Source organism: Otolemur garnettii, unplaced genomic scaffold, assembly GCF_000181295.1.
Source record: "Otolemur garnettii isolate 467f Iridium unplaced genomic scaffold, OtoGar3 scaffold00032, whole genome shotgun sequence".
Classification (NCBI taxonomy): domain Eukaryota; kingdom Metazoa; phylum Chordata; class Mammalia; order Primates; family Galagidae; genus Otolemur; species Otolemur garnettii.
Window position 1 is genome coordinate 6,697,513 of NW_003852427.1, and position 13,410 is coordinate 6,710,922.

The 13,410-nt window shown below is 37.4% G+C and overlaps 1 protein-coding gene across 4 annotated transcripts in view; it reads right to left on the bottom strand.

Moving 5' to 3' along the window:
- STAG1 (stromal antigen 1) overlaps positions 1-13,410 on the bottom strand; it is a 412,760-nt gene that overhangs the window by 116,996 nt on the left and 282,354 nt on the right. For all 4 annotated transcript variants that reach the window (XM_003789415.3, XM_023513064.1, XM_023513065.1 and 1 more), the window contains 3 exons: positions 7,316-7,414; positions 6,733-6,812; positions 2,595-2,702 (listed from right to left, as the gene is read on the bottom strand). In XM_003789415.3, the coding sequence (XP_003789463.1) occupies positions 2,595-2,702; positions 6,733-6,812; positions 7,316-7,414 (287 nt within the window). The remainder of the gene's footprint in view (positions 1-2,594; positions 2,703-6,732; positions 6,813-7,315; positions 7,415-13,410) is intronic.

A 13,410-nucleotide genomic window follows, 5' to 3' on the forward strand; every position in this document is an offset into this window, starting at 1 on the left:
CTAAAAAGTTTCTGCATAGCCACAAACACAGTAATACAGTAAGTAAAGGAAGCAGACAGCCCTCAGAATGGGAGAAGATATTTGCAGGTTATGTCTCAGACAAAGGTTTAATAACCAGAATCCACAGAGAACTCAGACATAGTAGCAAGAAAAGAACAAGTGATCCCATTTCAGGGTGGGCAAGGGACTTGAAGAGAAACTTCTCTGAAGAAGACAGGTACACGGCCTACAGACACATGAAAAAAATGATCATCATCCTTAATCATCGCAGAAATGCAAATCAAAACCACTTTGAGATATCATTTAACTCTAGTAGGATTGGCCACAATCACAAAATCACAAAACTAGAGATGTTGGCATGGATATGGAGAAGAGGGAACACTTCTAACATTGTTGTTGGGAATACAAACTAATATTTTCCTTTGGAAAGGTGTTTGGAGAATACTTAGAGATCTAAAAATAGATCTGCCATTCGATTCTATGATTCCTCTACCAGGTGTACATCCAGAAGATCAAAAATCACATTATAACAAAGATATATGTACTAGATTGTATATTGCACCCCAATTCATAATTGCTAAGTCATGGAAGAAGCCCAAGTGCCCATCGATTCATGAATGGATCAATAAATTTTGGTATATGTATGCCATGGAATATTATGCAGCCTTAAAGAAAGATGGAGACTTTACCTCTTATACAGATAAAGGTGTAACATATTCTTCTTAGCAAACAGACTTTATCTGTTTACATGGATAGAGGTGTAACATATTCTTCTTAGCAAAGTATCTCAAGAATTGAAGAAAAACTATCCAATGTACTCAGTCTCACTATGAAACCAATTTATAGCTTTCTTATGAAAGGTATAACCCAATTATAGACCAAGAATAAAGGGAAAGGGGAGGGGGAGGGGAGGGGAGAGGGACGATGGGTAGAGGGAGAGTACACCTATGGTGAATCTTACAAGGGTACATGTGAAATTTACTAGGTGTAGAATATAAATGTCTTAACACAATAACTAAAAAAATGCCATGAAGGCTACGTTGATCAGTTTGATGAAAGCATTTCAAATTATATGTAAACCCAGCACACTGTACCCCATGGTTGCATTAATGTACACAGCTTTGACTTAATAAAAAAAAAAAGAAAGAAAGAAAAACTAAAAAACAACAGAAATCCTAAAAATAAGCAATTCAATAAATGAAGACTTGATTAAGCAGAGGAAGGAATTACTGAGCTCAAAGACAGAATATATAAATTGATTCAGTCAGCAGAGTAGAAAAAAAAAAAAAAATAAAGAAAGAGTAAAGAAAACCTATGAGAACTATGGAACACCCACTGAACTAACTTTCATATAATTGGAATTCCTGAAAAGAGATGAGACAGTTCTTTAAATTTTAAGTAGAGAATAGGAACTAAGTAATCCTTTTCCTTTTTTAATCCTAAAAAAAGAAAGGTTAAGACTACAGTACACTTTAGATATTTGTGACGAAGAATATCCCAAGATAAATATGAAAACTACATTACTGTATTAGCCATAGAAGGCCGTGTCATTGGTAAATTCAATATATTTTTTTAAAAGTCATGCCTGAAAACCCTAACTTTCTTCCTCTTCATTTTCATTATTAGCATTTTATTAGTAACTAGCATATCTTAAGAAAGATTTTTCTTTTACATTAAAAACAACTTTTCCCACTTTGACAGGTACAATTAAGTAAAGAACAATTTGTCATTGCAGCCCTGAGATGCAGATATCAGATGGAGAACTAGACCTATTAATTATAAAAGTTAATTGTCCATGCACAAAAGTTGCTCAGTTTATTATTTATATCTGTGCTTCAATGTAATCATAAATTAGCACACCCAATAAACTTTTAGATTAACCAGCCAATATTCAAGGCTAATAAGTTAAATCCATGAACAAAAACCCAAAACACAGCAAAAGATACAGATGCACAACTAAGAATATATTTATATTTTATGAATGAATTAATCTAGTAATAAATTACAGAATATATACAATATATTATGATCAAAAATGTATTTCCTAATTGTGCTTATATTCATATACTCTCATCAGCTCTATGCTTTATAAAAAAATACATAAGGTTTTTTTAAAATATTAAACTGTGGCTATACATTTCACTTTCAAAATCACTATGAATGACTGATTAAAATAATCCTCATCCCAATGGAGAGAACAGGAAAGAAATCCATGAAAGGTTGGGAGGCATTTTGAAAGTAACAATGCTTCACATTCAATTACAAATGTTGAGCAAGTTAAGATCAGAACTCAGAATTTTTAAAGAGAATAAAGAAACACCTATGAAATGAAGTATCAATTACTTGGGGAACTTATGATAAACCACATGCTCTCCGCTGCTCTCCCTTCAAACCCCTAGCTAAGAACCATCTTTTCAGATTTTAGGGAAAAGGAATACGTAACAAAGTATACTACTCTCAGGGGTATGTTTTATGATATATATATAAATGATGAGGCTATTAAAGCCTCTACAGTTTGAAATGGACATTATAACTCTAAAACAACAAAGCAAAACACAAAAGTTAGAATTTGCTTTCAAAGATAATTAACTCACTTTTTGTGAAGGAATTCTCCAGCTGCCACAGCAACAGGGCGATGTGCGGAGTACACTAAGTGGTAAACATTTTCACAGTCTTCATTGGAAAGAGCTTCTTCACTTCCACTGAAAAATCCAGAAAGTAGCATATGAACCAAAGCAAATGTTTTAGTTCTACCTTTATTTAATAAATAAAACTTTGGAAACCATCATAAAAATCAAGGCATAATGATTTTCTTTCATCTTTTATCCACCTCTCTCTCTCTTTTATTTTTTTTTATTTTTATTTATTATTTTTTTTTTTTTGAGACAGAGCCTCAAGCTGTCCCCCTGGGTAGAGTGCCATGGCATTACAGCTCACAGCAACCTCCAACTCCTGGGCTCAAGCGAGTCTCCTGCCTCTGCCTCCCAAGTAGCTGGGACCACAGGCGCCAGCCACAACGCCCGGCTACTTTTTGGTTGCAGCCGTCATTGTTGTTTGGCGGGTCTGGGCTGGGGATTCGAATCTACCACCTTAGGTGTACGTGGCTGGCGCCTTAGCCGGTTGAGCTATAGGCAGCGAGCCTCTTTTATTTTTTAAGAGAGGGAGTCTCACTCTGTCACCTGGGCTAGAGTGCAGTGGTGTGATCAGAGCTCACTGCAGCCTTGATCTCTATAGAGTTCAAGCGATCCTACTGCCTTAGCCTCCAGACTAGCTACAACTATAGGCATGAACCACTGTGCCCAGCCTTTTCTCTCACTTTGAAACTAATATTTCTCTCTAACTATAAAAGATAATCACTATATAAAACTCAAAAATAGAGGTAAAATAGGAAGAAAATAAAATGCCCAGAATTCTTCTACAGCTTAATAAAATCTGATATATGTGGGTAGAAAAAGAACATACTACTGAAAAAAGGTATAATTAAACTTCAAACCATAAAACTTATCAAAATATTTATCACTAAATGAAAAATTCTATATGTTTAAATTTTTAGGACACAGTTAAAATAGTACTTAAAGGTATTTAGTACAACTTCCACAGTTGACCACTTCTTTAAGATGACCTAATTTTCATACAATGGACATGCACCACACGTATCACTATAGTAAGCCTAGTTCCTTATGTTGACCACCTCTATACCACTTTGTTAGAGTCCCTTGGGGGGGTCATCACACTGAGGTTCTACTGTATTTATTTCTCTAAATATGATTATTAGAGATGTTTAGGACAGGGCAGGAGTAGCATGGAAGATCCTAATAATTCTCAGGGCTACCCACTGCCCTGAGACACCCTAAAGAAGCAGTGTTGAGAGCACACCATCTACACCAAAGAACAGCAGAGCAAGCTAGAAAAACACTTTGAGATGAATAAGAACCCCACCCACAAGGAATGTCAAGCCCTGGCAGAATGACACAGCCTGATGAAGTACTAAGTGCAGCTATGGTTCAAGAACCACATGGCCAAACAGTTGCAGGAGCAGCCCAGCAATAGCTATTCAGGTGCTGAGGCTGTGGAAGTCGAAGTCAGGGAGCTGAAGGAAGTTGGTTTGTACCCACTTGCCCCAGGTCCTGCACCCTGGCAGCAGTGGTCCCATGTTCCTGCAGGGTCCAGGTTTCCAGAGTGCCTCTCTGCCCAGCCCCCTAGGAGTCTTTCCAGCAGCAGAACCCCACCCTCAACCCCTATACACACACACACAGATTGCAGCCTCCACCAGGCCTGGGGGCACTCAGGGAATAGCACCCAGGAGGGTGTCCCTGTTACACCAGGCCCATGCCTGGGCCCAAGATGATGCTCAAGCTCAGGTCCATTCCCAGATCCAACCCTATGCACAGGCCCAATCTCCAGTCCATTCCCAGGACCATTGTGAGGTCCAGGCCCAGACCAGCCTCATTCCCAGGCCCTGCCCCAGACGCAGCTAAAGGCCAACTATGGCCCCAGAGCCCTTCTGCCTTTCATTTCTTAGCAGACATTCCATTATTATCCACTCTCTCTGAGCTCCTCTCACCCCAAGACCCCTCCCAGGTGTTCTTGGTGAACACTACCACATCTGGGCACCAAGAAGGGAATGATTTTGTGGACAAAATCAGGCTCGAGGCCACTAATAGATTTATAAGGAGCTGTGCCTGCAAAGATCCCAGGGGCCAGAAGGCCTAGAGCAGTGGCTGGTTACTTTCTGCTGGTTGAATGCACTGCCTTTTACCCAACCTGCTGGAGGTGCACATTTGCTGCCTTAGCTGTGGGCCATCACAGGTCACCCTGCTATGAATGTCCCTACCTGGTCAGTTGAGTTGACTATGAATATCTCTGTTAACTAGGAGTGAATCGCTGCTCTTAGAAGTCTAAGAGCTTTCTAAAGGGCTTGTCCTCAGCATTCTGCCTCCTCCTTTCCCCACATTCAGGATTTGAGGCTTTAAAATGTTTGTGATTCCACTGACTTGTGACTTAATTTGGTTTTATTATTCATTTTCCTGATATTTCAGAGGTTAAGAAATTCTCACTTGGGCATTAAGAATTCTTGAATAAAAGGGAAAAAAGCCCCCTCTGCATTGGTTTATCAAGCTATATTTGAGGCCCTTTTTTTTTATACGTTATTTTAAATAAAACATTTTTATTAATTAAAAAATATGATTTTGTGATGTGGGCCATTCTCACTGGGGTTAGATGATATCTCAGGGTGGTTTTGACTTGCATTTCGCAAGGGACGATGAGCATTTTTTCATGTTTGTTAGCCATTCGTCTGTCTTCTTTAGAGAAGGTTCTATTCATCATCTCTCTATCCCACTGATATAAGGGACTGTTCGCTTTTTTCATGTTGATTAATTTGAGTTCTCTGTAGATCCTTGTTATTAAGCTTTGGTCTGATTCATATGGAAAGAACTCAAACTAGACTTCCCATTTGATCCTGTAATCCCATTACTGGGCATCTGCCCAGAAGAAAAAAAAAACCTTTTACCATAAGGACACTTGCACTAGACTATTTATTGCAGCTTAATTTATAATCGCCAAAATGTGGAAAGAGCCTCAGTGCCCACCAGGAATGGATTAACAAGCTGTGTTATATGTATACCATGGAATACTATTCAGCCATTAAAAAAGATGGACATCTTTTTGCGTTACATCTTTTGCATTAACCTGGATGGAAGTGCAACACATTATTCTTAGTAAGTATCACAAGAAGGGAGAAACAAGAATCTCCCTTCTTCTCATTGTTCTCAATTCTGATATGAGAACAATTAATGATCTAGTACATGGTGAGGGGTGGGGGAAGGGGAGGGTTATGGTGTGTGACTAACCTTTTGGGGGAGGGACACAATTATAAAAGGGACTTTACCTAAAAAATGCAGTCTACGTAACCTGGTTCTTTGTACCTTCAATGAATTCCCAACAATAAAAATAAATACATGAAAAAAATATGATTAGAAAACAAAAAGCAAATGAGCCATAAGAAACTGGTTATTCGGAAATAGTAAGATAGACAACCCCCTGACATGATTTACGAAGAAAAAGAGTACAGAAATAAAACAGAAAATGAAAAGTAAGAATTAACAAAAGAAACAGAGTTTTAAAAATAAAAATATTAAGAGCTAGGCCAGGTATGGTGGCTCACGCCTATAATCCTAGCATTCTGGGTGGCCAAGGTGAGTGGACTGCCTAAGCTTAGGAGAGGAGCCTCAGCAAGAGCAAGACCCTATCTAAAAAATTGCCAGGTGTTGTGGCAGGCACCTATAATCCCAGCTACTCAGAAGGCTGAGGCAAAAGGGTCTCTTGAGCCCAAGAGTTGAGGTTGCTGTGAGCTCTGACGCCACAGTACTCTACCAAGGGCAACAAACTGAGACTCTGTCTCAAAAAATAAATAAATAAAATTAAAAAGCTGAGTTAATTTTCATGGATTGGGCATGTACCACATATATGTATCAGTACAATAGGCCTAGTTCCTTATGTCAATCACCTCTGTATGTTGACTGGTTTGTTAGACTCACTTGGGTGGCCAACTTAAGAAATTCTACTGTGTATTTATATTCAAAAATGATTAATTCTGGAAATTTAAGAGTGATTTACCATTAGATAAACTGATTTAAAAAAATTATTAATATATATGTAAGACATCAATAATGCCAGGAAAATGCCACTAAAATATCAAGAGATTCAACTATTAACACATATTACACTTACTGAAGTATTAGAGTAACCAGTCGAATAGCTTCCACAGCAACATCATATTCTTTATCAAGTGTCATTGATACAATGCGATCCTAAAAAAAAGTTTTAAGATAACTATTAACAGAAAATGAGGTAATTAAGGTAATGTATAATGTACTCTGAGACATAAATTCAACACCAACGATAGGTTAACTAAAAGGCTTTACCATTGAAACTGTATTATTATCACAGTCCTACTCACACAAAACGGGTGTTAGTACATGTGGTTATAATGTAAAATCTTTTTCATCAAATGGTATTCCCTAACACTGTGACAGGTAAATCTTAGCTTACAAAATTAATGTATTTGTAAAAGTCTACATATAAAGAAAATTTTAGTTTAAGCAGGACAGCCTTCTTTCATAGGCAATAAATAAGAACTCATGTTGATAATATCTTTTGCAAAGGAGATATTAATTCATTTATATGGGTTTACATAAAGAATGTGTAATAAAGAACATGAACTAAATACTTGTTATGATAATATCATTTGCTAATGTAGCTATAACTGCCATTTGTAAAGTAAAAAAGTAAGCTCACCATTCTTAATGCTTACCTTGAATCGATTAGTGAATAGCTCCAATTTGGGGAATAATTCTCTATTGGTATACAGACTCTGTAGAGCTTTCAAACACTTCAGCCTGACTTCCCCTTGCTTCAGAAATACAAATAAAAACACAACAGAAATGATCATGTCATAGGGGTTAAAACAATTTTTAAGTTTATATAAATACTAACATAAATGTTAGCTTAATGATTTAACTTACTTCATATTATAATTCAACATAAGATAGGACCTAGCAATTGCCCAGTCTGTGCTGCATTTATGTTTAATAAAATATGTACTAAAAGCTCTAATTACTTTAGAGTAAGGTGTATCTATTTAAAAAACTTGTCAAATCTGACTTACCATGCAATCACTCCCATATTATCCCACGGTACTTAAGACAGAATTTTTAACCTATGATTACGATTAGAGAGAGATATACTTATTTGGTCTTTATGTAATTACTGAATAATTCTGTGGAAAACCTAATTTCATATTAAAGGGTCATCATTCATTCATATAATAAATATTCACTGGATATCATTTACATTCCAGGGAGAGCAGTTAGGAAAACAGAAATAGAAGAATGTTTAAAACAGAGGCAAACTGATAAGGTAAAGAGTCCTGAGGGTGCTATTCACTAGTAGAATATCTTTAATTAAGTCATTAACTTTGGAGTAGATGTTGGTGATCAAAGCACACTTAGGATCACCTAGAAATGTAGACAATTCTCTCAAAGGATTCAAAGGTGACTGAAGCATCTTATCCCCCGAAAGAAGCAATGTGTACAAGTCTAAATTGTGGAATTAGACAAAACTAGATTTTCTTTCCAAGTCTCCATAATTAGCTACATGCAAGATAAGGAAGTAGATTAATCACTCCAATATTCAGGTTTCTCACTTATGAACTTGTGATAGGGATTAAATGTGGGGGTATTCTGATAAAAGCTTTAACAATCAGCTCTGAGGAATTGGGCCTTAAGTTGCTGCATCTGCAAATTTCTGTAACGTAAATTGCCCCTTCGTGGCCAGTATTAAGCTATCAATGAGATGTCACTGAACTCATTTATGAAGAGAAACACCTAATACTTATTAGCCAGCTGATTCAAGTCAGCTCTAGCCCACTGTGAGATGTGCTATGAGATGGTGTGATAGTTTCTGGTAAGTCTCTAGCACATGGGAAGAAGCTGAGGTACATATGGCAAATGCTTTTGATGCCCTAACCAGATTCCCTTTACTGGGCTAATTCTTTAGCCTCTGTCTGCGTTGACAGCGAATGGTTCATACATGCACCTTTCTCTGAAGAACTGACCATGGTTAACAGAGATCTCCAGGAGTTTATACTTCATTTTTCCTCTTCTATCTACTCTCTTCCCCTCTGTGAGGCTGAGGCCCACAGCTGGTGGAGAAAGAACAGTAAAAACAGTTTAACCTCCTTGCCTCCAGATAAGGTAACCTCAGAGGTGCAACTTACTCTCCAAATCTCCTTGTGAAACCAGGCTGAGACTAGACTTTTCCTGAGACCACATTTTCCTGTTCTATCATACTTTCCTTACTTTCTTAGAGGCTACTCTTGAGATTACGAACCTCAATATATCACTATCTCCAAATCCCTGACTCAGTCTTGGGATCTAGGGAATGTGACCTAGGACAATTGATGCCAAGAGTGGTCCTAGGAGGCAGATTTCAACAATGAGATTCTGGGTTTGAATTATTCGATGGCTGGACTGATATGAGGAAGAACTCAATAGTGGTAGGTGAAGTATTGATAGCTCCTGACATAGAATATAGCAGGACATTTTCACTGGTTGATTAAAGTACACATGCATTAGCTTGTACAACATTCTAATGTTTAAAGGAGCAGGGTGAACAGTAACTATAAAAACTGGAATTGAGTGGCTGATACTAAGTGTCCTTGAAATGCTAAGGAGAAAATGATAGGCTCAGGTTATTTAATAACTAGTTCAAAGCAAATGTCTTGTCCTTGGTCACATTTAAAGAGACCTTTATCTCCTGCACATAGAGAACTGATTAACGCAAGACCAGTTCCAGTACTCAACTTTAAGAGTGGCAGAATTTAAAAGACTGCAACCTAGGCAAGTCTTCTATACCAAAATCAAGCCATGATTGGAAAGAAGCGAAGTCTAAAGGGTAACTGGGTAGATAAAGCAAGAAATCTTGAACTCCTAGTTACTTCTGAATTTATTAGTCTGAAACGTGAATCATGCCCCCTTTTTAGTGGGCTGGCATGTTTCTTCTCAACCCTACCTTTTGCTAAGAGTATATAGAAATCTCAAATAAGGCAGGTGCCTTAAGGACAATGCTAGTAGCCCTCCTCATAATACATGTATATACTTATCTCCGTTACTGGTCTGCAGACTAAGATCAAATCTCAGCATAGACCAAATAGAGAATTTGGTTCCCACCAGCAACAGAGATGTGAAGATTCCAGAATAGCATACATAAAATAACATCACCTGTCCAGCAGATGCAGGGGTGGGAGATAAATGTTATGATGGGCAGCAAGCTTCAGCCATGGGGATCTACAGAATTTGCTAATAAGATAAGGCATTCTAGGAGACAACATATGCGAAGCAAGTAAAAGTATTATGTAATATATATAATGAAAAGAGAGGAACAATGGATGAGTAAGACTTAATAGAGGTGTCCCAATGTACAGTCACAACCCCAAAACTAAGACAGCACAACTGATTTGTATCCAACTATAGACTTGAAACTAATGCAAAGAAAGATGAAATTACTTCATCTAAATCCACACAGTAAATGAGAGAGCAAGGACAGGAATTGAGTTTTATCTTTATTTGTGCAGTGATATTTACCCATCAACCATTTCTCCTCACAAATCTTGGTTCTTCACCTATAATATGCCCATCCTACACCACAGGAACTTATTAACAATTATCTGTGAAAGTATTTTAGGAAGCTATAAAAAATACAGTTAAGAACGAAAACTCCAGTTGCCCTTCTGGTAGCTCATCTCCTCTGGGACTCTTTTATAAGCTATCTTTATTACATTACCTAAGTGCTTTATTGTTCATGCATTACAAAAAATCTTGCTCAAATCTAACGACTATTTAACACAGAATCTAACATGTATTAGCTGCCCAATAAGCATTTCTAAGTGACTAACTATATAAACATTTTTTAATTAAAAAAAAAATTTAAAATTGAGATAGGGTGTGGCTTTGTTGCCCGGGTTAGAGTACACTGTCATGATCAGAGCTCACTGCAACTCTTACGCTTAAACAATCCTCCTGCCTTACCTTCCTGAGTAGCTGTACCTATAGGTATGTGCCCCTACTCTCTGCTAATTTTCTATTTTTCTTACAGCTGGGGTCTAGCTCTTGCTCAAACTGACCTTAAGCAGCTGACCTCAAGCAGTGCTCCTCCCTCAAACTCAGAGAGTGTAAGGATTATACGTGGGAGCCACCTCAACCAAACCAAATGCTAATTGTTATTAAAATGCACATGTGTATTATGAATACATAGATAAGAATAAGGTGAAAAAGTTAAAATGAACCATGAACCAAATTCAGGAGGGCTGTCAAAAAGTGGGTATGCTTGTATGTGGCAGGATGAAGGATGTAGAGAGAAATAGTAGTCTTGAGAGGCAGTTATATGCAGAACTAACAGAATTTTTAGTGAATTTAAGAAAAAAACAGAACATTAAAAAAAAAAAAGAACATGGGAATGAGTCAACACAGACAGGAAATGGGGTGGGCTAACTGAAAACAGATCCTATGAAAATACCAGAGATTTTGATGTGAAGAACCAAGTATACATGAGAAAGCATAATAACTGCGCAATTTAAAACCAAAACAGTATGGAACAGTGCTGATAAACTACAATGCCCAGAAAAAGGCAATCTGGTGTCATGAATATAAATCCTAAAAGAAATTAAGATATTTAGCTCCAAATACAGACACTAACTACCACTGCTGTATTTAAATTAGGCCTATTCTATATCACCCTCAAGAACAGAACTAAAACCAGTAGGCAGAGAACTTAGAGAACAAAGACATTAGTTGTTAGAATTTGTCTTATTGCCCAAAACTTAAAAGATATAACTTTTTTTTTTTTTAAAAATTACCTTAGGAAGGTAAACTAGGTTATAACCTCTAAAATTCTAAAATCAAGACAGAAGTTTTATCAGTTTATTTAAAAGAGACAAAGAATGAGTCTGAAGGCAAAAGTCATAGCCTAGTAATGGAATGGTTCCAACTAGACAACTAAAATAAGGCAAGTTGGGTGCAGAAGCTCATGCCTGTAATCTTAGCACTCTGGGAGGTTGAGAAGGGTGGATAGTTTGAGTTCATGGGTTTGAGACCAGCCTGAGCAAAATGCAAGACCCTGTCTCTACTAAAAATAGAAAAACTGAGGCAAGAGGATCACTTTAGCCCAAGAGTTGGAGGTTGCTGTGAGCTATGATGCCAGAGGACTCTACCCAAGGTGACAACTTGAGACTATGTCTTAAAAAAAAAAAAAGAATAAATAAATAAAATAAGAAAACGCAAATAACTATAGTTCTCATACAAAATAAGGTACAAAAGGATTATAGTGGAAATGACCAAAAACATTAAAAATTTTAGAAGAGATTATTTAATATGGCTTTTTCTGAATAAAGTAATTGGAATTAATAAAAGGTTTATAAAATTGTTCTACCAAATACAGTACTTATGATTTTATCAACAATGTACAAACAAGGGAAACCTATCACTATTTTTATTTATCTAGAAAGAAAGGATTTTTTACAATTTAGTGATTTTTAAGTTTATGATTGTTTTTAAGTAAGCCACATCAAATTGGTGTTTTTCCCAGAATTTGTTATCATACATTAAATTCTATTAAAACTGGTAAGTATTACATAAATTCAGAGAACTATTAGGCGATGGGGAAAAGCTGGGATGGTAGTGATAGGGAATAAAAATGTTACATTCTTACTAAAGAGATTGTCTCACTGTATTTAGGAAGCTGCATATATGTGCAAGAAGGTGCATTGTATAAATATTCTGTATTTTATCACACTACAGTAAAATCTAATTGGATCAATCTGAGATGTGGCTTAGATGAAAGGTCCCAATTCATATGGAATTCAGATTGGGATTTATCACAGCAGATAAAAAGAACATGAATTGGGAGAAAAGACAGATCTTAAGAAAAAGTTAACTAGTATTGGGCGGCGCCTTTGGCTCAGTGAGTAGGGCACTGGCCCCATATACCAAGGGTGGCAGGTTCAAACCTGGCCCTGGCAGAACTGCAACAAAAAAATAGCTGGGCATTGTGGTGGGCACCTGTAGTCCCAGCTACTCAGGAGGCCGAGGCAAGACAATCACCTAAGCCCAAGAGCTGGAGGTTGCTGTGAGCTGTGACGCTATGGCACTCTACCAAGGGTGACACGGTGAAACTCTGTAGCTTAAAAAAAAAAAAAGTTAACTAGTATTAATCATTAGATTTTCCTTCAAATAAGGTTTTGGGGAAGAGAAGAATTTGTCTTTATCATCAATTAAAAATTGATAATTGTATAGCTGAGCAATCAGTAATGATCTCCCTATACTTTAACCTCTCAGAGCAAAACTGGACTGTAAAATTCCCTTGGGATCTTTATAATTCATGCAATTTCTGGTTTCCAAATCTTTGGTAAGACTTAACATAATACTATATAAAAAACAAAAGCTAGGATGGGCATAGTGGCTCACGCCTGTAATCCTAGGCCAAGGCAGGACAGTTTGAGCCTTAGGAATTCAAGACCAGTCTCAGCAAGAGTTAAGACTTGGTCTCCACAACAATAGAAAAAAATTAGGCATGGTGGCATGCACCTGCAGGGCTAGCTGCTTAAGAGACTGAGAAAGGGCTCAGCGCCTGTGGTTCAAATGGCTAAGTCGCCAGCCACATACACCTAAGGTGGAGGGTTTGAATCCAGCCCGGGCCGCCAAAACAAAAATGACAGCTGTAAACAAAAAATAGCCGGGTGTTGTGTCGGGCACCTGTGGTCCCAGCTACCTGGGAGGCTGAGGCAGGAGACTCACTTGAGCTCAGGCGTTGGAGGTTGCTATGAGCTGTGATGCCACAGCACTCTACCCAGGG